Genomic DNA, 26,796 nt, shown 5'->3' with positions numbered 1-26,796 from the left:
TCCCACTTTTCTATAGGAATACATTTTTCTTACGGGCACTGCACTAGTATATATAAATAACAAGGGGGCGCAAGCCAAATAGGTTGTAAACCCCTGACATATACACTAAAATTAATTAGTCTTTAGCAGATTGATGTGATGCATTTTGGTGTCATGAACTGATCACGATGATCTTTGATGAACAAGCTCGTGAAAGCAGCAGTGGTCAGTTCTGACTGACGGCCCTTTCAGACAGAATGACGCAATTACAATTCTCCCTCTCTCTCTGCCTCCCTGGTGTTGCCTGCTGCCTTCCTCTGGTCATTTGCAGTTTTCATGTCTGAATGACTAAAAGAATCATTACGGTTCCCACAGTCTGTCGATAATGACTGCATTTTTATTGACTTTGAATAATTAACCGTGCGTCCCAGCCTCATTTTGCTCGGTTTTATACAAGGGACAACAACAACGCTCGCTCTTTTATGTCTCTCTCGCTGATGTTTTGTGGATTGCTGTATTGTAGCTGCTAATTGCCAGCCTGTGTCATGTACCCGTGTAACTAGACACATGAGTGGCTGGTGAAAATACTCTTCTTCCTCCTCCTCCTCACACTCCAAACTTTTCTGAAAGTGTGCAGTTCGTTCCTGCCCCTTTTTAAACTGTCTGAATGCCATCATCCATCTCTACCTCCCACACCTCTACCTCCTCCTCCTCATCTGTGTGCGCCCGCCTGTGTGTGTGCGTGACAGAGGAAGACAGACAGACACAAACATGCACACACACAGACATACTGTAAGCACTCCATAACAATGATGCATTTGCCTTTTTCTTGTCTCTCCAGCGAACAGCTGTTTCAGTAAAAACCGAAGGGCAGATATTGGTTGCGATTTCTTTCGATTTTCCACGAAAGGGGTTTTAAATGAGCTGCAGTCCATTAGTAAATAGACTAAAGCGTGTTAATGTGGCAGTGAAACCAAATGCAACCCACAGGACATGATGATTTTAGGAACCTTGACATCATGGGCACTATAATCTGCACAGAGCGAATTAATGAGTTCTGCCTTTTCCTTCCCAATCAGTTTCGAGACATGTGTGTAACATGATGTTCAATTAATCCTGTATAAATGAGCATAAAACAGCGTTAATTTGAGATTTAGTGATGTGTTTCCACACTGCCGCAATCTTACATTTCACCAGCCACTTTACGAGAAGCTCAGAATAGCTCAACATTTCATTTTTCTTTCTTCTTTCTTTTTTTGCATATAACGATTTTGTACCTACTGTGCAGTAAGAAACACTCACACAGCGAACCTCTCAACATCTGGGTCGTTTGTTTCCTTTTTGTGAGCATCACCTGGCTGCAGGATGACAGATGCTGCTTTAAGAAAACACGGTCTCAGAAAGTCACCCTGCTATGCCGCTGCCCACCCACCTCCGTCCTCATCACCCTGGAAACTGGATGATTTCAGGATGCTCGTCTGCACAGATAGGTAATAAAATGCTGGCGTGATAGCTTAAAAGCTGCAAAAGCACTTCAGATTTACAGCACAGCCAATCAGTGATTCAATTGAATTACAGTTTCATTATAATGGCTTTAATAATGAGAGCAACTAACCAACCAATCACCTCCCAACAAGCTCAGACAACACAGACTCATGAAATTACACTTCACTTAGACACTCAATAGGCATAGAAGCTTTATTTGATTGGCCGTTTTCCACTTAGAACAGAGTCACTTTCATTTGAACAGAAGTTTTTTTGAGTTTTACAACAGCAAAAAGGACTCGTTTTCACACCAGAACATAAAGGCAGTGACAACAGTTTGGACCTGGGAAGACACAAATGTCCTTACAACACAATTTGCAAGCCTTTTTTCAAATCTGCTCATTCGTGTGGGTTTATCCCTTGATCCGCATGGGGTTGAGTAGCAGTGCAACATTTAAAAAATAAATAAATTCAGAGATTTTTGCTTAAAGGGTAAAAACATTTCCAGCTGAGATGAACCCATGCTCTTCAGAACATTACGCAGAAAAACGACTGGGGGAGATGTACAAGCCTAATGGACCTCGGTAGAACTGTTCTAGTTCGTGCACGGAACCGAAAATATGAAAAAAAAACAAGAAGCAGTGTGCTAGCTCAGTTACGGTATAAGTTAAGAAATCGTTATCAATGACTCTTCGGAATGATTTGAACAATTTACAATTCATCGGCAGTATGCTATTTAGCAATTACAGTATGTACAAACTCTCCACGATATATAAAACATTTTGAACATGAAACCACACTGAAGTGAAAGAAGTACTGTTTGAACTCTAAAACTTGGAACTCCATGTCCACACTGAAGCATACGATACAAAAAGAAACCGAACCTTCTAGCTGACGACCCGATCACCAGTCACTCCATCACGTGAGACTTTTTTTTTTTGTTTTTTAGAAATGGCACAGTTACTTACAAGACACATACATTCACAAATCCAAAAGAGCTGAGCTTCCCCTTTTCGGTTTTTACATTACCAAACTAACCTTACAGAATACATTCTCTGCAGAAAATGTCACACTGATCATCTGGTGCGTATGTGTGTGTGTGTGGATGTTGGACTAGTATTTTTTTTTTTTTCTCATGCATAATACATTGCAATACAAATACTTCCATCATCCTTCTGGGGTGCCGTTTCAAAGTACTTTTTTTCTGAAATCATTGGAAATTAAGCTTCGCAGGGTTCGGAGAGAAAACGCATTAAAGATAAATAAAAAAAAACATGAAGTGTGTGCGAAGTGTACGACTGATACAGCAGAAATCCAGAGATTCAAAAACACTCAGAAACATGAAACACCTAATAAAGTAGACACCAAAGAGCTACAGCTAGATCTTATTTAACATTTATTGTATTATTATTATTAAGTCTGACATCAAGACCTCCTGACTCCCAAAAAATGTGATGTCTACCCTCTGTTGACTTTGAGAAAAATGGATTTTCGAGAATGGGGTGTTGAACAACTTTACCACCTGTTATTATGAAAAAGTCACAAAACCGTGACACATCTCATGATGACTCAGACTACAGCAGCAAGTGTAGACACACACTAAAAGGGGGGAAGCAATCAGCAGAGGAAACACAGACAGCAGATACGCTCCTGTATCCAGATGTACTGTATTTCTATACTTGGCTATCACGACTTCGCACCCACACAAAATCTAATACATTTTGTCACATTGGAACCGTCACAGATGAGTAATACATCGGATTGCACTTCCAGCTGTCCTGTGCAAATTCTTTTTTTAACGTCGGATACCTCGCGGTAAGAGTCGATTTGTCTTGAAATTTTAGACACGACAACGAGGTGATAATTATCGTCTCATTTGGATGCACCAAAGATAAAGTCACGCAGCATTTTGTGATCTGCGATCCAAGCCAAACTCTCAATCTCCATTTCTCTACCGGTTTTGAACGAGTGAATCGATGCTCTACCGATGTACAAAGATGTCTGATCAGAGTTCGGATCTGCAGGCTGACTTAAGTGGAGAACTACTGGGAGAAAGCCCCCCACGGCAAAAAAAAATTAAAAAAATTAGGAATATCTTGACTATGTATTGTGTAAACACATCGTGAACACAGTCTGCCTTCAAGCCGCTCGAGTCGTTGTTCAGAAACACCCGCAGTGATCTGACTAAAGATGCATATTGTTAAAAAATACGAGAAAAAAAAAAACGAAAACAAAACGTCTCTTGGACAGATCTTCCAAACGAGACAAACAACTGCAAGCTACTTACACCAGCCCCACAATTTGAGTGGTTTGAGTTACACAAACTGGTTTTTCAAAAAAAAAAAAAATACAACCTCTGAGGAAAAAACTGTCACTGTCACTAGAAATACCAAGAATGAAGGCGGCGACACAATTAGCAGAAAGTTGATATGCTCAGAAGAATCTACCCTTGGCGAAGTGGTAAGACTGAAAAGAGTGCATTTGATCAGTGGAGAAAGCGGTTAGTTTTTACAGCACAGGAAGTAAAGGAAATGAACATCTCTTTTGAAAAAAAACAATGTTGATCCCTCAGTGGGAAACGAACAAAACCTCACTCTCTTTGTGCTCCAACCAAACATCACTGTTGTTCCTCTTAAGCCCAAATTCTCATCCCCTCATCCCATCTTTGCCATTCGATCACTCAATTCACTATAGCCCTAAATAAAGTGAGAGGAGCCGTGCAGCTCCCCTCTTGAAATAAATGCCAAAGAGAAAAGAGTGAGAGCGCAGACCAAACCACCGGCGATGGTGGCGACTGTGCTCCCCGGCGCCCCCCGCCCCCCCGCCAAGGGCTCTCAGGTGGCGTCGTCGTCATCGTCGTCGAGGTGATAGTTGAGGGTGATGACGGCGCTGATGAACTCTCCGAGCTCCACAAAGTCAGCTGTGATAATGTTGATGCCGCTCTCCCCGGGTCGCTGCGATCTGATCCACTGCATCATGCCCGGCAAGGCCCTGGGAGGACACACACACACAAAAAAAAAAAAAAACACACAGACACACGCGTCAGGGCAGGGTCGGGGCCATAAAAGTCACAAAAGATAGAGGGAGGAATAGAAAAAAAAGAGATGATTCATGGCGGAGAGCGGTAGGCTGCAATAAAAGATCTCTGTGACGCAGCATGAGATGTCTACAAGCCAGACACCAGCTGTGAGGATGACACTTGGAACGCGCCGGACATGTTCATGAGAGCCGTGCACCGGAGGGAGGGCGTTACTACTGCACGGCAAAATATTCTACGAGCCGTCTCCTTCCTCGCGCCCCGGCTTTCTAGTTCTGTCGAGCCCTCCAAAGCGAATGGCCGGAATCTGAAAGACGCCTGAATCAAAGTCACCAAAAGCCTGGTGAGCAATGGCAGATAGTGGAGTTACCGAATGAATAATTCATGCCGGGGGGAAATTGATGGTTATTCTGCCGACGCTTTTAACGAGCTGGTGACATTAAGAGGGAGTGACATGCAGACAAAGCTGAGGGTAAATCAGAAAAAGTGAACCAGAACTGAGAAGAGGGAGATTTATAGAAAGAGGGAGGATGAGAAGCACCGCCTCGGGTCTGTGGCAGCTGTTCAGAAAAAAGAGGAAAAAAAAAAACCTATCCCAACCCTAACCCTCTGGATTTAGTTATAAAATGCCACAATGACTCATATATGTGTTGGTGCACATGCCTGCGAAGGTTTGTTGTGTTGTTACGGAGCAAATCATGTCACGGCTGTGGCCTCCGGTGTCTGAGGTGTTGCTATAATTTTGCCGGTGTTTATGTTGACTAACACTGTGTGTAATCACAGGTGCTAAATCTCCCGTGGCATCACCCATTGGTTCGTGGACTCTCGTTTTTTAACCCTCGAGTTTGAAGTTAAATTCTTGCGTCATCTTGTTTTTTTTGGCACCAGAAGTGACAATATATGGATGAAAGGTGGGGCTGGGGCAGATATCCTGATTAGATCTGACTGAGAACACGAGGATACACCGTGATAGCAGTTTTGTAGCCCTAAGGCATATCCTGATTTATCTATTTTACTCTACACGTGTCGATAATTCACAAACCGAACGTCATGCTGTATTGAGAAGAAGATTTGAAACTAGCAATTGAGTCCATAAACTTATTTTGAAACTGTTTAGGTAATAAATCAAGCAACAAGTAGGGTTATTTTCTCATAAGCTTACATAAAGTCAGAATTGTTCTTAAAACCAGTGGAGTTGCTCCCTTTCAGCCATTGGACAGAATTACAATTTCCACATCGGTTTCACTTTTCAGACCAGGAACCTCCGTCCCTAACCCTGCATCTCATCATAACTGTGTTACACTGAACGTGAACATAAAACACATTTCTTGTTCATTCTGTCTCTCTATCACACACACTCATACACAGGTGTACACACCTTTCTGTGATTGTCTCTCTCAATCCGCTGGCCACGCCCTTCATCACAGTGCTCGCCTTTGGTGTCAGAACCACCTGCGAGACAAAGAAGGTCCCCTTCCTCCTGCAGGAGATACATCAAGCATTCGCAGTTTATTTTATTTTGTATTTTTTAGGATTTTGTAGGAACAAAAAAAACTCAAGTTTAAGGAAGGGGCAAGGGAGAATTAATTTTTTCGGTGCTTATTTTTAAGTTCAAAAATGTTCTTTTTCATGTATGAAACAGAGTGGAAAAAAAACGTTTTCATGTGTCGAGCCAAGTGATAAAACATTTTTTCTCGGGAAAATACTGTTTTTTTTTATGTTTCGAGCCAAGTGAAATTTTTTGTTTTTCACGGGTGAAACGTTCATTTTTTCACGCGCCAAACCAGTAATTTTTCTTTTTTTTATGCATCAGTCTGAGAGAAGAAATCTCTTTTTCATAGATGAAACAATTTTTTTTTTCCATGTGTAGAGAGGAGTGAACATTTTTTCCCTTTTATGGTTGAATTTGTTCTTTCATGTGTTCAGCTGAGTGAAAAAATGTATTGAGCCGTATGATGTTTTTTTTTCACTCGGTTTGACACATGAAAACTAAAAATCATTCTGTGTCACACATGAAAAACAATTTGAACTTCGAAAAAAGAGCACCCGAAAAAAAGTGATAATAAAAATCTCTCTTGCCCCTCAGGGCTTCCATACAATTCTGTCACAAAAAAGATAATAGACATGAACATTTTGCAAATTGAGGTCAGGTTTTTAAAATGTGAATGGAACATACTGTTTTACGTTATATGCGTGATACAATGTGTGTTCACATACAGCGTGGAGCTCAGACATTGTGATAACCTCACTGTACTTCCCATCCTCTTAGTTGACTATTCTTAACCAATTACAGCAAATTAAATTGTTAGTAATTACACCCTAAAATCTAAGCAAATAAAATACATAAATCTGACTCATCATGGTTAGACTTTCTAATGCTATAGAAAAAAACGTAAAACACAGGTGAGGATACATCAGCAAATAACTGATGCAATATAAACATCAGCTGTGTGAATGACATGATGAGTCACAGAGATTTTGTCCCATTCAACCGCTTGTATTAAGGTGACAGAGTGCCAACAGTGGAATAACTGCGAAGGCCGACCTGCGGTCCGTGACAGACGCCTGGAGAAACTGCACCAGCTTCTCTGGATCTGTGGTGTTGGCCCAGGGAGAGGGCATCATCTGTCCCGGCCACAGGAAGGGCACCTCCAGAGCCATGGGGTGGTGGTAGAAGACAAGCACCTGGTACTCTTTCTCCCACAGGTACTGCAGAGTCACCTGTGGGTGGAGGGAAGCGGAGCAGGAGGTTATAAAGGGAGACATGGTAAGAGGTGACAAAAGGTGGGAAAGAGAGGTGAGCTCCTTCTGTGCTGAATGTCGGGGAGAATTGTAGTGAATAGAAATAACTGGATAAAATTGCCCGATGCAATAATTATTAAGCAGCTTTGTTCAATACTCGGCTCTGAATAAAGACAGAAATGGTCAGGTATGTGTTTTTTCTGAAGGCAACGCTCGAGAGCTGGAGGAGCACAAAACACAATTCAAATTTGATTTTCAGAGCTATTACTGGCTATTCAAGAGGCAAAACACATTTTTAAGCGAGTTTCATACATTAAGAAAGACGGAGGACTACCTGCCCAAAATTAAATTCCTGCTAAGTAATAGATACGACACTTTAGAGCAGCTCCCTATGTCTTTTCTCCCCTGAATTACTCAATAAAACAAAAGCAAACGCCACTGTTTTTACATTTCTATGTTTGCAGTATATACTGTATTAATATTATAAAAACTGCAACCACATCATGTAATACATAATATATTTGGTAGAAGATTGGAGCTTCATTAAATCAAGATAGCAACAACAACAATATATTCCCTGTCAGTTGATTGAGGTGGTTATAGCTACAAAATAAGCTATTTCATCACAACCAGAATGCCCGTACACCTCACGAACTCATCCTCAGCCCTTCATTGTCTAAAGCAGATGTAGCAGGATTCAAGGACTTTGTCATTATTTTGTTTTTTTTAACCCTCGTTTAAAAAATGACATTAAATGTACCTTGTCCCTTGTCTTTTATTCTGTTTCTCATGAGGTGCTTTACTTTGTGAGGATGACCTTCTAGCTATTAAACTACTGCTGGGAAAAAAAAATTGTGCAGTTTGCATAGGGGAGCATCTGCGAGGCAAATAGGTGATAAGCCGATGTGCTCCTGGAATAATATCTGTGGACGAAAAGCACCAGCCATTTGTCTACACTATATTTAAACACCACTCCAGGTGCCCTTACAGCTCTGAGAAGGAGTTCGTTATTTCCAGAATCCGCTCGTCTCGACAAGCCTTTTTCCTCCTCTCTACACCTCATCCTCACTCAGCAGCAGCACCTCACAGGTGCGTGGTGTGGGAGTCGGCGAAGGTTTCAGCTTTAAGGCTGATCGGTATTTGTTCTTCCAGGTTCCTCACATACATAATCAGCTTGGGTTGGGGGGGTGGAACAGGTAGTGGAAGAGAGGAAGCACGGGGAGAAATCTGAGCACGGGAGGATTTTCTACTTGACTTCTATGCAAGAGGGCAAACAACAATGAGCAGGGATGTGATAACCATCGTTCTGCATCTCAAGTGATCAAATCAGAGAAATGAGAGTTGTGCAGGGCTGAGAAAACAATAATTATCAAAAGCCTGCGAACACACACGAGCGCTAAAAACGCTCCCCCGTTTCCACTCTCAATCAAGAGCTGTAAAAGGGGAAAGAAACGTCTGAAATAATTGTTCCAGTCCTGCTGTTAGGTCACTTAACTGCTTTTAATCCCACTGCCTGCCAAGCATCAAGTGTGTTTGAGTTACCTCCTGAGCGAAGACGACTGGGCACAGTTTGTCTCCGAACACCTCTTTCAACATGGCCACCAGTTTTTCGTGGTGCAGGTTCTGCACGCCGTAGAAGTGGTTGAAGTCCAGGAACACGACCTCTCTGGCATGAGCTGACAGGAAACTACTGATCTGCTCCAAACCTTCTCTCACCTGAAAGAAGAAGAATAAAAAATACATGTATTAATAACTAGCACTTTGTATTGGGGTACACATATTATCCATTAACTAGTTGCTTAATAACATGCATTTTGAGGGCATTTTGGCCACTTTATTAGGCTAAAATAAAGAGATGCCCTAATTAAGAGTTGTTTCCCAATAACCTCCTAATTCAGGGGTACTCAAATACAAATCTTAAAGGGCCACAAAGATTTTTTTCAATGACTCAAAGGTCCATGTATTGAGGTTGGTCAGGCCACATGCAATAATACTGTAATATTCAAAACAAAATGTCCTTTTCATTCTAAACAACAAAATACGAACTAAAATAAAATGTAATGTCCATTTTAACATAAATTAAAATACATAGTTGAATATTTCCTCTTTTTGTTTGCCTTAAAACATTGTGTCCATCACTTCAGTCATGCATTATTTTATTTCATTGTGACATAGATGTGACAAACATCCTGCTTGCAGCTTCATATGACGATTTCAGTGCATTTATTTGTGTTGTGCTTATCTCTGAATTTTGAGGAAATGTCTCTTCAAAATTCCTATGCTTCGTCTCATAATGCTGTTTCAAATTGGAAATCTTCATCACAGCTTCTCTTGGCATATTGTAACGCCCCTTGTGGACTGTGGCGCAATGACTCTTGGGTATTCTGTTGGTGTTGGTGTAATTATGGTTCGTGAATGTGTTTGTGAATAAGATGATATGTAAGATGGTTGTGGGTTAATTCACGTCATTTGTTCTTTGATTAAATGGAGTTGAGTTTTAACAAGGATGATAAACATTTTGGCACCGTGAGTGAAAGGGTCTTTGCCGGGAGAAACTCCCCGTCCGTTACAACGTTTGCGTGATTGATATTTCATGACGAAATGGCGAAGAACTACTTAAACTACGTCTGGCCTTTGTTACTGCTGCACTGTAAAATATGTGGGGCTTGTCCTGGTCAGAGGGAGAATGAATGCAAATTTTAAATCCCAACTTCTCTGATTCGTGGATTTTCACTGTTCACTTTGTAATAGCAGTTTACTTGGAAACACGCCATTTTCAATCTTTTACCACTGGCAAAATGTGAATACGCGAACTGCTCCGAAAACGAAAGTGAAAGTTAAAAGTTGCGCTCGCAGTGGTGAGTGACCCAGCTGTCTCTGTATCGTTGGCATGGAGACAAGTCCCGGTGCACACGTGCTGACCCAACCAAAACCCATGGTGAAGGAATAAAAGTTCGGGGGCCACAAACAGGAGGCCGGCGGGCCAGATGCGGCCCGGGGGCCGCCTATTGAGGATCGCTGTCCTAATTACTGCGTCAAGACAGTGAGTAAGGACGTTGTTTTACATGGGTTATGATCTCAATATGCCTTGATCTGTTTAGGCCTGTCAGAGTGGCAGCATTACAAGGAAAAGCAATCCTCCCGTAAGGAGTACGAAACTTCACCCGACTTTCAGTTGGCATGGGTGTGAATAGATAATGAGTGAATTTTCATTTTTGGCTGAACTTATCCTTTAATAATACTAAATACACTAGATGTATTTTCTTATCTGACAAAAACACAAAACCAGAAATAAGTCAGAATATTTATCCCATTTTAAAGTGACACACACATGTTGCACAAGTTATAAAGAGCCAATATGCTACACAAATGCATGTTAATAAGCAGCTAGTTAGTGGTTGATATGTGCTCTAATGTTAAGTCTTAACTGACACAATTATATAAAAAAATCACCAGACAAACAGCTGTGTTGCACTTAAAATCTCTAAAGGACCTTGTATAATTAAGCTCTCAGTCTGCACTCACAAAGAAAACTGCTGCCACACACACAGACACACACAGATACACACAAAAATGCACAGATATCCCTTAGCAACAACAAGCCTTGGCAAATGTTCATCACATCAAAAAAGCACCCAAAAACTGTGAGCTAACCGTGGCACTGAAGAGCCCGTGGGCGAAGAACAGCTCGTTGTCGGGGTCGCGGGGCTTGGTGGAGATGCGCAGGTCAAAGAAGCGAATCCCAGCCTCCAGTTGGCTGTTGAAGTTCATAGTCTGTGTAGCTAACCACTTCCTCATTAGCTTCTTGGCCACCGTGCCAAAAACAGAAACAAAGTTCTGCACCGTCTCTGGCTGCTCGGGGCCAACCGGAGATGCCTCGTCGATGTAGAAGCTGAAGGAGTCGTGGGAACCTGGAGAAGACACAAACAGAGAGTCTGTATGCAGGTTTTTTTGAGGGGCTGCCTGTTTGATGGCTGTCGGAGGGGGGCACAGCTGTAACAGTGGGGTCAGTGCTGGAAAACAGCCCGGCGCCATGGCAACAACACTGACTGTGTGAGTAACAGCCTCCGTGGTCAGAAGTTATGAATTCTGACAAGTTGAAAAGAAGCAGGCCTGTGCTCACATACACGCACATTTCTCATCCATCACAGAACAGCAATGCTGCGGTTATTACATTAGATTTTTCTGAGAGCTTCGTGTGTTCAGTATTTCTGCAGTGAATCCTCAAATCCAGTTGTCAGTTGGTAGTTTCTATTACCTACAGTAATCTTGTATGTGTGGTCCAAAAAAAGCCCGCCGGCCATTAATTCCTGATAACGGACACTTTGTCATGAACAAGAACATTTTGTCATAGATGGAGACCAAAACCATTTTTTGTACCAGGATGTAAAGATGTTTATTTTTGCTAAAAAGTTGGGAATGTTCATTTGGGGCTCTGTTAGGATTGCGTCCCTTTTGGAGCCACCCTCAAGTGGCCATTCGAGGAACCGCAGCTTGTGGAGCTTAGATCTACCAAACAGAATGTTACCTCAATAGTTGATAGGGGATTGAAAGTATGTTGACCATGGTGACAACATTTTTCGGATAATGGTTTCCCAGCAATTACTTTTGAAGAGTAAATGTATATGATGCTTGAAGAGCAAGCGCAGGCGAAACTGATTTCTGTGCCAACAAGTTGGGATAAGGGTAACAAAAGACTGGGAAAGGTGAAGGATGCTCCAATAACACCTGTTTGGAACAATCCACAGGTTCAATAAACAGGTTCACTGGTAACAGTGGTGATAGTATTATGATTGGGTGTGAAAGAGACATTCTCAACAGGCACAATCGTTCATAAGCAAGGGTGAGGCGAGGTGCAACACTTTGTGAAACACATGATTGTGTAAAGGGTATTTCTACACGGGCTCAGGAACACTTTCTACAACAGGCAATCATTTGCATTGTTTGGGTTGGGAATCGGAGGTAATAGTTTCAGGGACTCATTGAATTGTGAGTGGCCAGTTTTGTTCGACAGACAGCACATGGTCCTAATTTAGACTTTGGTTCATCCCAATGCCGGTCTGATCTACCGCCTCTGTAAATCTACTAAATTACAATAGTACCCAGTGATTCAGTTTGCAATTTCTCATCCTTGAACCCCTCAGAAAGGCTAACTTGTATTTTCACAGTGGCGAATGTATGAGTTCTTATAGATAGTAGGATCCTTCATTCTGTTTCATCTCATTTAAATAATGCAATTGTTAAATGCTTCCATACTCCTGTTTCATGGATCTTCCTGGAAACACCTCCTTGCTGATGTAATTCCTGGTGGTAACTTTCTCATGAGACATTGTTGATTTTATTTTAAGACCAACTTTTTCCTGAGCGGATATAAGATGAGCTCAATCAGTGAAGTTTTTAAGGACATTTTCAACATGTCAGCTTATGTCTTGCAGACAAAGATAGAATAACTAGAGAAAATTACTGGCTCATATATTAATGACAAGTTGCCTTGCAGCTGAATTGGATTGACCTCCAACAGACAGGGTTGATGAACTACCGCTTTAAATGCGAACAAGTTGACCTACCATCTGGTGGTGCCTAATTATCTTCTTGCAAAAATATATAAAGATTATGAATCTATTTCTCTTCTGCAAGAAACAGTCCTGATACATAAAACTGTGACTCAAATGTCCTTTTTCGGTGCCTTGAGAGTCACAAACACGTTTCCGTTCGCCAACATTGTGTTGAATTGGCGGAAGAAATGTCCGGCATAATACATCTCAAAACCTTACATAAAACAGAAACTACCAGAATAGATCGTCACCGCTATTTCTGTGAAACTGCTATGTTTTGGTATCAGTTGGGTGAAGAAAACAATTTAAACAAAAGCTTATTCTAGTTTTATTGTGTGGCTAATTATTCAAGCTATTCTCGGAGCAGCTGAGTAACAGTGTTCACATTAGTGGCAGTAAAAATAACACTGGACCACTTGTCAAAGTCTGTCGATGTATTGATGCATTCCTCGGTAAACCCTTGTCCTTGCAGTGGATCTGTGAATTCCAAAGGTCGAGTGTCTTTCCATTAAAGAACAAAATGTGTGCCCTTGTGCATTCGTGCCATCGCTACATGCTAATCAGGCTGATAGTAATTCTGGTGTCCCGTTCTCATCGCTGCAATCAATTTCTCATCCTCTTTTTGCCTCCTAATCATGTTCCCTCACTCTTTCACTCAAACAAACATACACCCTCCCCTCCTCCTCCACCAACACACACACACACGCGCACATACACACACATGGACTGACTCAGCGCCTGAATTGACCTTCAGATGACACTCCAGTGCCAAGCCTTTGCAGTCGGCCCAGAGAATGACCGTAAGCAGGGTAGACAGCTGAATCCTGGGGCAGAGGAGCAAACAGCATCACTGCAGGCTGAACCGTACCATCAGGGTCACGGCGCAACAGAGTATGACCTTAACCAGCCGCAACAGCTGGCTCTGCTGCCGCGACTGCTGCAGATGAAGATATCTCTCTCTGCCTCTGAAGGTTTTCTGATACGATAATGTTCATTGTTCACTAAACTACTGCATTACTACATGAATTGATTACTGCTTTGTCTATAAAATGGCAGAAAATAGCATGAACTACCCAATTGCATGGCCCAGTGTACAGGATTCATGGGGATCTGTGGGCAGAAAATCGACGTGCTTTTGTTACCCTAGAAAAAAAATGCATATAACATACAAAAGAAGTTTTCTAGTGGACACGGTTGGGGGAGGATGAGGCGAGGAGTGCTCATTTGGTTGCATTCTGCACTGTCACCACTAGATGCTACTAAATCCACTAGATCTTTGAAGCGCAAGGTGAAGTCTTCAGTTTACTTGTTTAGTCCCATTGACAGTGCAAAATTTACGAATATTACATTTTACACCACATAAATCAATAAACGAAATTATAAGAAAGTAGGTCATGTTTGGCTTTTGTCACTTGTTTAAGTAATTAAACAATTATTCTATTGTCATAATTGTTGCAAAATAATTTCTGTTGATGAATTCCGATACCAGTACCAGTATCAATGCCTTGGCTTCGATACTGACTCCTGACCAAATCTTGTGCTGGGTGTTAGGAACAACAGCGTCTAAGTTAATTCGATCCTGGGGTAGCGGGCCGATGTGAGCGGCACATCGGTGTCTGTAAACTCAATGTTGGAGAGGAGCACGAAAAAAACCACAGCTAGTGCTGGTGTATTGATACTGCGAACAATTAGTATGGAGAGCACTTCAAATTTTTAGAATCTATACATATCAATATTTTGGTATATTGGTATAAGAATATTAGAAAGACTTTCCAATTTAATGCACTGCACTACAACACCACCACATGCTACAACATCAGTAGGAAACACATACTTATCATTATTATCTTTATGGCAGATCTGTTGTATCGGATCACATCACATTGTGCAACTGTACTGAATGAAGAGCCAGAGAGTGAACCTGTAATAGCTAACTGTACAAGGACATTCCTGTGATATGTAACTGAAGAAGAGCAGCTCACACAAATGAAATCCAGCACTCCCATAGGATGATGCAAGAAACTACATTTTAGCCAGCTTTAATGAAAGCTCCTGTAAGGCAAACTAATAAAGCTTAAGCTTGTGCTTTACTAATGAGCAGTGCCTTAAATATGTATGACGAAAAGCCTGTGCATCACGCTATACTGCACAAAAGAAACAATCCCGCGGGAGGAACAGAGGCCGAAGGGCAAAGCGTTTCACCAAGTGTGCAGGAAACATCTATAGGATTCTGCAGAGAGAGCTGAGCGGAGAGAGGGGAGAGGCACATTTAACATAATCAAGCTCCGGACGCATTAATTATGGCTCATGTTGTGAAATCGTTTGCTCAACCTTATTGACGTGACATGACTCATTCATATGGAAATATAAGAAGTAACAAACACACATTTTAGAATTGAGTCATATTACTTTTTGTTCTTGTTGAACACCTGAACTAACACCCCACATTCATCAGGCAGTTAAAGATGTTTGGTGAGGTTTTCATCTTTCTTTACCTGCAAGAAGTTTAACAAGAAAGTCTGAACAATGGCTATACCCACGGTGTGTGCGTAATCAAACAGTAATCACTGTTAGCACATAGCTTACTGAAGGAAAATCTATATCACTGCTTCCTGGCCTCCACCTCAGTGATCTAACCGTTCCCTCTCTTTTGAAAAACACCCAGTTCGTAAGGAGAGACCTGCATGGTGATTCTGCTTTGGCTCTATCTGATCACACATGATTGAGAGTGCCACAGTCGGATGTTCGGGAACGACGTGCTTCCTGAAAACAACACCCCAACTGTCTACTCTCACGCTGGTTGATGCATTTCATGTGTCACAGCGGCCGCGCAGAGCAGCACTTTCTTACACGCACAGTGTGAACTTTGGGAACTCTTCTTTCCAGTACATCAGCAACATTAACACAAAGAAGATGGTGCCCCGTAGGGGGCGAGGAGGATGTGAAGAGAGAAAGGAAAGAGGTAGAAGGATAAAGGCTTGAAGCCAGCCGAGACAGTGATAACACAGCGAATCACATAATGATGATGATGACGACGATGATGATGACGAGGGTGACGCTGTTAGTGGGTGATGACCGCTACCTTAGAGAAAATGACCTGCGTTAAGTGAGTCATTCTGGCTGAATGAGAGTAGACTGGTGGTTTATTCCCTTTTCCATGACAAATCGTAATGATGAGATCTATTTTGGGTTGGAGAGGAGAGGAGAGGAGAGGAGATCTGGCTTCATGTTTTTTTAAAAATCCTTCAAGAGTTGCACTTTCCATCTGCTTTACCCAGCTCCTTAATTCTTCAAATTCCTTCCCAATTCTCTCCAGTCTCGCTTTTTGTTTGCTCACCTTGCAAAATGCTTCTCCATCTCACTCGAGCGGCACCGTTAACAAAAGCACATACATTTCGGACGAGATAGAGTTATTTCACTTTTAAGAATCAAGATAAATATCCTCCTGCTGGAAACTCAATTAACCTCCGGTGGTGAGGCAACAGCAGCCCGTAAAAAAGAAAATTCATACCTAACCACTTCTGTCTGCTTCTGAGACATTTTGACAAAAGTTCTACTCTTATAAATGGGAAAGTTTGTGAGTGAAATAGTTTATTATGAGTATACCAAATACTAATGCAGCAAACCTTTCTTTACAAAACAGAATCTCTACACTGTTATAAAAGCGATAAATGCAAACAGAATTCTGCGTCTGGTCAAACACGATGACTTTGGTTGAACTACAGTTGAGCTAAATGAAGATTGAGGAAGGGTTTATGACACATGGGAGCACATCTATTACAGAAAATAGCTGCACCCTTCCGACCTCTTTACCACCCATATGTTTCATTCCTCTAACAGGAGAAATCGTTCTCCCCACCAAACTATTTTCTCCTCCTGTGTTTGTTTTGAATTTCACATCCTCTATTTTTAAATGGCTTTTAGCGGCCTGGTTTCCTGCCCTTCTCCAGTGTTTATCCTGGCATTTGATACCATTCATCCTCCTTTCTCAGGGGCTTAAGTGGCAGCAGAACGGATCCAGTCAAGGGACTGATGGACAAATTTACAGCTAAAAGTCCTTGGCCAGACTTTACCCTGAGGAGCAGGCAAGACTGAAGATGCCACTTCTGCAATAGATTTGTTGTATTTTTCACCCCGCAAGGCCATCTTAACTCAATACAATTGCTTTCACCCTTTTCCCTGTGGCCTAAGGTATGCAATTCATTTCTTACCTCCGGTAAAGCCTTAAGCTGTTGCTGTCAGCCATCGGTGAGGTTAAGTACAGCTCCCTCGAGCCCTGTCGTGTAATCTGACACTTTGGCTCTTTGTGGTTGTTGTAGCATCTTTAAAGGTGAAGTCACTAAGTCGCATGCAAATCATCTCTTTCGACAAAGAATTTACATTTTTGTCACGTCTTCATTTTTAGATTTTTATTCAGTGAAAATGAAATGCTAATTTTTTCATTTCCGCTAAAATCGTGACTCATTACAATTGCACTACCTGTCTTAATAATGGCTGTATGATTTTGTTTTTGCATATTACTCTTCTGCCTTTCTCTTAGCTACAAAGTTGTTTAGTTAAAGACAGGATTGATAACGTTTAATTTCTCTCTGCAGCTGTCGACATGCAGTGTACCACATGGCTCTCATCCTGTAGTCTGCCTGCCTTGAATGAAGCCCAACAAGATGTAATCATCGCTGACAGCAAATGAATCAATATAAGCTTGACAGTCTACTGTCCAATTTTTAATTTACTACCAATTATTTTTCTGTCTTTAATTAGTCTTTAGGATTGTGCTAATTGTATAAAGGCCAAATTATAACAGTAATGTTATTATGGCAATTCTTTTATCATAATAGGAAACACTGATTGACATTGTTTACATTAACAATAAAACAAATCACCACATGTAATTTAAAAGGGCTAAACATAAATATTAATAATACATTTGCAAGGGGAATATCATGCCAGCGCTGGATGTCTTTTTGTCTGTTTTGGAGTTCTTTTGCCCCCTAGTGGCCAAAAATAAGTAAACGCAGCTTTAAAGGCACATAGGTTTAATTATCTTTACCGCTCGCTCAGAGAGTAAATGTAAATACATTGTCTTGTTATACAAATAATGATATTAGAATAATTATTATTATTATTATTTAGTGCTGAAGCTCTTAAATTAATTACTATAGTGGTGAAATTCGGAGCCTTTAGAGCCCTTCCCCTTCCTCCAATGAAGCTTGTTTCATGGTGCCAGAACAGAAAGGTGTGCTAACAGTATCTCTCCCAGCACACCTTTGCTGACCAACATGCAGCCAGGCAGTCTGCAGCGCTCACCTAGCAGATCTAACAATAGCCACAGAGAAAACAGCCCACCATAGCCTCTGCTGATCAGCTTGATGAACGGAAAGCAATAACTACTCCCTCCCTCATTCCCTCCTCTAACTTTAACGACCTCCATCTTTAATCTGCTACCACTTCCTCTCCCTCTCTCTCTTTCCTCTCCTGCCCATCGCCTCACCCTTTCCCCTAATTAGCTGTAGAGTAGAAGTGGTGCAGGTCATCTGGCTTGTAGACTCGACAGGTCGCCGAGTGTGAGGCCAAAGTGGCGTGTAGGGGCAACACGGAGAAGCTGAGTCATGCCTGAAAGCAACCATTTTTCTTACGTCAAGAACAAGGTGGTTCTTACCAGCAGAGGACCGGCAGGATCATGCTCATGAGAATATGTCATACTCTTATTCAATAACTGCTACAGCTATAATGCGCTTGGCTGCTGCGCCGTGTCATGAGTCACCGTTAACACAGTTAGGTTCCATGCCGCCTCTCTGATAGAACAACCCGACCTAAATCTGACTGCATTCGTGACCTTCTTGTCTTAAAATTGTTGTTTTAATCTATGGTTTTTGGTAGTACTGTCTCCTCACATCTCCTCTTTCTCTTGCTGGATGAATTTCAGGCAGGTTCCACAGCAGCGAAACACTGAGTCAGCTCTGCTCAGGGTGACAAGTGATTTATCGGCATCTTTGGACGCAATCATGAGATCATGCAATTTTAATTCAGTTGGACCTCTCTGCTGTTTTTCTGACAGAATCGATCATTTCTCACCACGTTTTCGGCATCTTTGTGGCGGTTTGCGACTGAGTCATGGCTGAAAGCTTGATGAAAAAATATCCGAATCAGAGATGCCCGTGCATGCAAATCATATATCATCCAACAAATACTTATTTTTTTCTTGAAAGTGAAATGCTAATTTTTTCCATTCCCACTGTAATGGTGTCTCATATCGCAATTTCCATGTCTATCTTAATAATGGCTGTATGATTTTATTTTTCATATCATTCAGCCCTGCTCTTAGCGACAAGATTGTTACGTTAAGGATAGAATTGATAACAACTTTATATCTTCTTGAAAAGTACTGTTTTAAAATCCTCTTTATTATTTTTTTTTTTAGGGGATTTCGGACACTAAAAGCCTAAAAAAAATTTTGCTTCACAAGAGCTGAAGTCTTCACACCGACTGTGCCCTAGGCTTTTTCGGCCTAAGAAATCAAAGCTGTTTGTCACATTTGGGGGCCAGGAGACATGCTTTTATCTCTTTACCTATTGATTACTGTAACTCATTGTCTGTAGGAGTCAGTCGGCCTTGTCTTGTCTGCAGCTTGTGCAACATGCAACAGCAATGCTCCTCACGAAGACAGACCATCCTTCCCCCCGTACAAGCCTCTCTTCATTGACTTCCACTTATCGATTCTATGATTCTTTCACACGTCTTTAAAGCATTGAATGAATAGGCACCAGTGTATCTTCACTTCCATGCCTTTTAACTCTTTTGACCATTTATTTCTAATTTTTTAACTTCTGTAAAGCACTTTGGTCAGCAACTGTTCCTTCCTATACTGTAAATTAAATATCTTCACTTGAATTAATTTTCCATGGCAGGCCCTGTAATGGAAACTGATTTTCAATGTCTGCCTATAAATAAACTTGCCAACGTGTCACATATGCATACTGGGTGGAGCGAAGGTACCTGTGCTGAGATTAGCTGCCACCATTACTGCCACCACCTCAGTGCACATGATGGACTGAGCCAATATCCGTGGGTCTATTAACCCCTGTGCCTTCGTGAGTGAAAATTAATCTGTTCTAATTGCCTACTTTGGTTACAGAAACAATAAAATTATCGAAGAAAACTAATTTACAAGACTGACTAAGCATTCAATCATCCTGACCACGGCAGTTTACTGCTGCAGTGATTGTCTGTGATCAGTAAATAAGATCTGAGGGAAACGTAATTCCAGCCGAATGACGTTTTTGAACTAATATAATAAGGGAAATATTGTTAATAACGTACCTTGCACTTTGCAACAATGTTGATGTTTAATGTGAGTCAGTAAAATGCTCACTGACAAAGCATTATACTCGATTTCACGCCAAAATAGAAAATATTGAATTACACTATCCACTTGCAGTGACAAGCGCATTATTCACGCTCTCGGTTAAGGTAAGGGAAAAATCATAGTCTGTTTTAATAAACAAAAAGTTACTCGAGACTCTTTTGTTAAACATTTAACCGAATTCTCAATCTTTTTCCTGACCTGAACCAAAACAATTTTGTTGCTAAAACTTAATGGCAGACTGGTCCAGACCGAGCTGCAGCTTCCAGGGCTGAGAGAATGGAGTGTGCAGTTCCTCTGATGAGCACTTTAGGCTCTAAAAGCGAGTAAATTCCCCACAGACTGCTGAATGGAGGGGAAATGTCGCTTGAGATGAGACAGGGGAAAGAAATGACACTGTGGACAGCATAATCCAGGATAGCAGGTTAATAGGAAGAACCAGAGTCTTTGGTGAGTGCTGACTGTATTCAGAGGCTAAACTGATCACAACAATCAGCTCATTGGAAGGGGGTCAAAACTGGTGCAATAATCATCGAACTCGCGAGGTGAAATTCAATTCTCTTTCTGTGTAGACACAGCTAGTATGTTGGCCTCATCTCACTTGGTGCGTTCCAGGTAGGTAGACATCTGAAGGTAACCAGGCTTTATTTGGCTCGCTTCAACTCCATCCACACTCCACCCCTTTGCCCGGTTTGGATCAGCTGGGAGTTAGTCAGAGTCAGGCATTGCTACGTCAAAAATTGCCGGAGCCAACAATGCAGTGGCTCTATCCACTTTTTTATTCTCAGTCAGTGGTCGTAGAGCCTGCACTCCATCACCCCAGTCATCTCCTTGCCACTCCAGCACTGTACATTTTATCCACTCAAAGAAACATCGGTTCTGAACGCAGTCCAGGCAGCATTCACGTTGTTCAGCAACACATTATTCTGAAAACATTCAGTATGAAGAAAATGTTATTTTGGAGGAGAGTGGGTTGATCAACCACATCATGCAAAATATCGATTTTAACCTGTTTTCACGTAGAGATGGGCCAGGTAGGTTAAAGGTCTGAATCACAGCACATATGGTTGGTACATACTATCTGTGGTACAGCAGCTGCTACCCTGATGACCTTTAATCTGGTGTGTTTATCCTGCAGAAGCTCATCTACCAATTATTTAAAACATGACCAATAATTACATTAAAACATCATAGAAATCTGAAACTAATTAAGTCTTCTCTGTATCCCCGAAAACCCTAAAAATAAATTCATTGCCAATCATACGGACGATTATGTATACTAATGAGTACAGCTGTGCGATTGCTTGCCGAAAGCTGGCAGCACAGACACAGTGGGAACTGTTTAGCTTTTTTGGCAACAGCAGAGCACCATGTCATCACATCGACCCCACATGGTAGAGTACTCCAAATTGCCAAAACACTCTGGCCTGGATCACTGAGGCTGTCAGCTGGCAAACTTTATTTTTTTTTTTTTCCCAAAAAAATAAATAGCATCACGAAATTCAAGGCAACAGTGGGTGGATGCTGAGGACTGTACAGCAGGAATCTAACATGAAGAATATCGCATTCTTACAAGAGTGAACATTTGTGGAGAAAATAAAACTATCATCTAATTAGTTTCATGTCTGTCCCAGTTTTCATCCTGCTTGAACAAAGGCACGAAACGCTGCGCTCTTAGATGAGACGTGATGTCACGCTCCAAAGACACACTTTTGAAAGAAATCTCACACACAAACACACACACACACACACACACACACAACAGCAGAGCAGAGCACATGGTTGCTGCTGAATAGGCTCTCGTGAAATCCCGTGGATTATGAAATGTATTTTCGACAAACCTTATGCCCAGTGTGTGCACACAAACAAGACAGTGCACAGAATAGGAGGATGTTTACAGAGTCTGTATCCAAATGGAGGATCAACTGAGAGCAGCTGAGCTGCAGGCTGCAGGGCCAATAAGAAGTAATGATATATAATTAAATGGAACAGAGCATGTTCCCATGTTTGGCATGGATGAACTGTGGTGTAACACAGCACGTCACGTGCTCCAATACAATAACAAGCATGAGGCAATACATGTCATGTTGTTTTTGTCTTTAGTCCGAATTTGTTTGAATCTATAATTAAATGGATTTGTCTGGCATCCTTAAGAGCAGTGGTGAGTGCGGGTAACGCGCCACGCCTCCTTGGACACCCCGCGCAAAGCCATCTGCATCTTGAAATGCCATCATGGCACATGCCAACCCTGAGCACACCAGGTAGTCTGTAGTCCAACAGCAAGAGGGAGACATGCAAGGAGACAGAGGGAAGAGGAGAGGGCGAGCGCAAAGGATTAGGAATGCAAGCAAATGAAGAATGAAAGCGCTTTGTGTGGAGGTGTGATAATCACTAGGCAGCAGATATGGAATTAACCGGCTGCTAATAAGCCATTCCATCAGTCAGATCAGTGGCGGGCTTTACAACCAGCGTCTCCAATTTGAATGGAGTTTAAGGAGGCCTGCGCACTGATTGGCCACAGGTCTGAGAGCACAGACTGAAACCATCCCACTCCCTGTCTCCTCTACTCTCCTCTCCTCTATGGCCACCACCCCAGTGCGAAAGCCAAAAAAGTCCTACACAAAACAGAGCAGCGTGGTTCGTCTGTCTGCTGCGAGTCTTTGGAGGGCGCTGACAGTCTGTGTGCCTCGGGGAGGGGGGGTGATCATTTGGAATACGAGATGGAGATGCTAGAAATCATCATGTGGCCACTGGAACATTCATAACCTTCAGACAGCGGACCATTGAGAGGGAGAACGGCACTTCTAACGTTGCGCAACAGGTCTCACCATTGGTCCAAACGGGGTACAGAAGGATTAAAAAAAAGAAAAGATTTAAGATCGTGGGCGACGCACGGGGTGTAAAAGTAAAACATGAAAGTTTGCGAAGCATTAAAAGAATAATTTGAGCGTTTCCACTCGAAGCTTATTTCTCGTGCGCTAGGATGGCTCCATGCAAGGCGCAAAGTAAAGAATACACCTACCAGGAATGGCCAGGTTGGTGAGCGGAATGGTGTGCATGCTCTGCGGTAAACTTGCCATCCAGTCCGCGAACCGCATGTCGCTTCTCCCGTGAGACGAAGCCATGCTGCCGCCGTGCACAACGATCCGTTCTCCCGGACCGGTGCCTGAGCCAACGTGGAGTGCGCTCGCTAGCTCTCTCTCTCTCTCTCTCTCTCTCTCTCTCACTCACTCTCTCATCTTTCCACACACGCACACATACACACAAACACTCCCTGCCTCTCTCTCCCTCTGTCACACACACACACACACCAGCGCGACCAAGCGGCAGTCCACACCCCCCCTGAGCTGAACACATCGGCGGGCGGCACAATAACGAAAATGCGGTTTGTTGGATGGATCCAAATGTGACAACATGGCTTTCTAATAATAAGCAGCACTGCAAGGGGTACATATTTCAGTTTACAGTCAGCTACCCTGATACAAAAAAATAATCCCACATACAGCCTCGTTCATCATTTGAAATTGTATTTCTATATAATCCGTGCTCTGTCTCTTTAACGTGTACAATAACCAGACCTGCCAGCTTGGGAAGCTGCAGTAGTAGCCTATTTTGGGCCAAATGTGCAGGTATCCTCAGAAAGACACAGGTCTGGCAGCATTAGGGATGTGCGTTGTCTAATTCTATATGTTGCAGGGGAAAAAAGGTCTGGCTCAATAGACTAACAGGTTGAATGTAAGTCCCACTTGACCTAGGAGGATTGTCTGAGGCAATGCACTCAGATGAATGGGAGCAATATGGAAGTGATTCATCAGCGGCACAATGAATAACTGACATATTCACTGTGATCATAATCAGCAGACCTGGCCGACTTAAAAGTGAGCCATTCAACAAACTAGGTCACCTTGATTCAAAGCTGAATGCACCCAAAATGGCACATCACCATCGGATGGAACTTTTTTTTTTTTTTTCCCCCTCCCCACAATGGGGACCATTTCAAACCTGCACTGGATCATCATGTATCATTGTCATGTTTGAGGAGATGTGACAGGAGGAAGGGTTGATCGCATTAAACCGCCGTGAACATGCAAAATCAATAGTGACACATAACCCCCCCGCATAATCAGAAATCAAATAGACTGTCAAATATTATGCTTTGCCTAGATATAGACTGAATATCATTACCGACATAACTAACATTTGTTCCAGGTTGGATGGTTCAGCTATACTGTAAATTATCACTCCTATGAAAATAATGATGATCATAGTCTGGAGGAAAAATGAAGGAGGGCTGCATTCCATTAAGGTGAGCTAGTTTCTACATCTCTGGTATCGCGCATGCTCATGCACAGACATGGCTTACTGGGACACTTAATAGAATGAGCCAATGTTAGCGTTATTGGTCACACCTGCGCTCAGTGGCGGACTCAGGATGTTAGAAGGGCAGGTGCAGAAAATAAAACAAAAAAGGACACCAGATGTATGCGGTGGAAAACCAGCACACGGAAAGGCCATGATACACCGAGGAAGAGTGGGCACTTCATCGCATTTTGCCACTGGAAGGGCACCTTAGAGGGCACTTATCTACCATAGGGGCATCCAAGAGGGCTCTTACGCTACTAACACAGGGGAACCACTACTAGTGATGTAAAAACATAAAAGTCAACAGGAATCCAACGTTTAAAGATCACATGGGAAATAAGTTACATATAAAGAGAAATTATTGAAGGTCACTGCAGCTATGTGTTGAGAGATTATGAAGTGATTTAACATAAGAAGTACAGTAGGTCTGGTGTGTTTTTCTGAAGCTCTCGTGGAAGAGTTGAAGTGGTTTTCGGACACAAGACCAGGCAGCTTTCTACCAACTTGACAGCCACCATGTACATGGTCTTCTACATCAGCCTCTTTAAATTGACTGTACTCATTCACATTGTAAGCAAAGTCTTTAAATGTTTTCTTTTGTAGTTACAATAAGTCAGCGCACTATTTGTGTAAAAGCACGTCATGTTTCTCATTCCACTGCATGTCGAAATAGGTTAAAAATGTAGGCTTATAGGGTACCACCCTAGTTTGATTCATGAAGCGATGTGCTGGATTAACATCAACAGCCAGTGGCAACAGCCCCCCCCCCCCCTCCCCCCTCCCCTGTCACTTTCTTACATTTTTCTGCTTGACGATCCAATCCAGTTGATCTTGAACCCAAAAAAGCCCAGTGGCTGAATTCTCCAGTTATGCAACAGCCCTCGGGTAATGTCCCCTCTCTACTCGAGTGGAGAAATCACATCAGGAATGTCAATGCGAGCACACCGTCCATATATAGAAACCTCTAACCTGTAGAGTGTCAGAAGCCATCACCCTCAAAGCGGTCGTTTGCTTTCAATCACAGCGGACTGACGAGCTGAATAATTTGAGCACACTGGCCAACTGTTGGTGTTTTTTTTTTTTGAGAGACTTTTTTTCTATCCAGTAATCATCTTCACAGTTAAGAGGCAGGAAAAATTCCACTTGTTTCACTCAGCAGGTTGAATTTTATTTTTTACATACAAAGGCAAAGGGGAAAGTAAAGGTCCAAGTAGAAAATGTTAAGGCCTTGTGTTTTATGACCGAAGTGTATGCCAACCAAAATTGATAGATTAATGGGGCCGAGTGAAAAAAAAAACTTCAAACAGTTCGCCACTGTAGCGAGGGGGGGATTATTACAAACACTTTTTAACAGTCAGCACCTTATATTTTACATCTCCCTCATTTATCCAAACAGAGAAAAAAAAATAGATATTTAACAATGGTGTATTATCCAAGGACAGTTGGTTTAGCTCAAACTACTTCATAGACATTAGCTGGTTATTCCCTTCCCTTCCAAACATTTGTCCTCCAAATTCATTAAATTTCAGATTCTACAGTTTGTATCCTGTTAGAGTAATGTATTGATCAACAGTAAATATGATTGACATTATTGTATCGTCATTGTTCATTGTAGTTATACAGCTGCATTGCTTCATCGACGACATACAAAGAATATTCCAAGGTTTAATGTCAGTTTCTGATGAAATATTTGGTAATAGCTGCACAGATATTAGTAAAAATGAATAACTTAATCGCGCAATAGAGCACCAAGAAAAGTGTCCAATCAGTCAACATTAAGGAGGAGTAAATCCTTCTGATATTTGCGTGCTGATTACCAGGGAACTTAACCAAGCATTTGCGTTTTATGATCGTGTTTGACTCTTCACAGGCAGCCGAATGTTTGTTACACTACAACAACAGCTTTTCCCAGATCCCTCGCAAGCTCCTCTAGATTTGCTGCATGGCCCTCAGGTTGGGAGACACCTAGAAGACATCAGACAGATCAAGATTAGGGAAACAGATTTCACGTGGTTGTGATACTTGAATTTGGAAAATGACATCTAATGCCAGTAGTCAAACTGTTGCATTACTTACTGCAAAATCGGTGCCAGTGCATGCCTTGATATCCTCGGGAGTGAGCCCCTCCCACACTTCTATGAGAGTCAGGCCTGTTGTCTTATCTACATCAAACACAGCCTGGCAAAAGAGAAACAGGGCAGAAAAAGAGGGAGGGAAAGAAAATAAAGGATAACATGTTAAGAGAGAGATAGCTAGGGGTTGGTGACAAGACA

At 42.1% G+C, this 26,796-nt stretch overlaps 2 protein-coding genes across 2 annotated transcripts in view; both read right to left on the bottom strand.

The window, feature by feature from the left end:
* Window positions 1-1,651: 1,651 nt before the first annotated feature.
* Window positions 1,652-23,457, bottom strand: plcxd3 (phosphatidylinositol-specific phospholipase C, X domain containing 3). Its single transcript, XM_030417856.1, has 6 exons — window positions 23,184-23,457; window positions 10,898-11,154; window positions 8,786-8,959; window positions 7,047-7,222; window positions 5,880-5,981; window positions 1,652-4,455 (listed from the first exon to the last, which is right to left on the bottom strand). The coding sequence occupies exons 1-6, from the start codon at window positions 23,284-23,286 to the stop codon at window positions 4,299-4,301; spliced, it is 969 nt and encodes a 322-aa protein (XP_030273716.1). The 5' UTR covers window positions 23,287-23,457; the 3' UTR covers window positions 1,652-4,298.
* Window positions 23,458-25,666: 2,209 nt separating this feature from the next.
* oxct1a (3-oxoacid CoA transferase 1a) overlaps window positions 25,667-26,796 on the bottom strand; it is a 48,022-nt gene continuing 46,892 nt past the window's right edge. Inside the window, exons 16-17 of the mRNA XM_030416752.1 lie at window positions 26,600-26,701; window positions 25,667-26,488 (exon numbers count right to left, since the gene is read on the bottom strand). Coding sequence (XP_030272612.1) covers window positions 26,453-26,488; window positions 26,600-26,701 — 138 coding nt within the window. The 3' untranslated portion in view covers window positions 25,667-26,452. The remainder of the gene's footprint in view (window positions 26,489-26,599; window positions 26,702-26,796) is intronic.

Source organism: Sparus aurata, chromosome 5 (assembly GCF_900880675.1).
Source record: "Sparus aurata chromosome 5, fSpaAur1.1, whole genome shotgun sequence".
NCBI lineage: Eukaryota > Metazoa > Chordata > Actinopteri > Spariformes > Sparidae > Sparus > Sparus aurata.
The sequence above is the reverse complement of the archived record's forward strand: the minus strand, read 5'-3'. Positions and strand labels throughout refer to the sequence as shown.

Coding starts and splice junctions, on each gene's coding strand:
- plcxd3 (XM_030417856.1), bottom strand. CDS start 23,286: ATGGCTTCGTCTCACGGGAGAAGCGACATGCGGTTCGCGGACTGGATG. Junction 7,223..8,785: donor CAGTCGTCTTCGCTCAGGAG/GTAACTCAAACA, acceptor CTCCACCCACAG/GTGACTCTGCAGTACCTGTG. Junction 4,456..5,879: donor AGAGAGACAATCACAGAAAG/GTGTGTACACCT, acceptor GTGTCCTCCCAG/GGCCTTGCCGGGCATGATGC.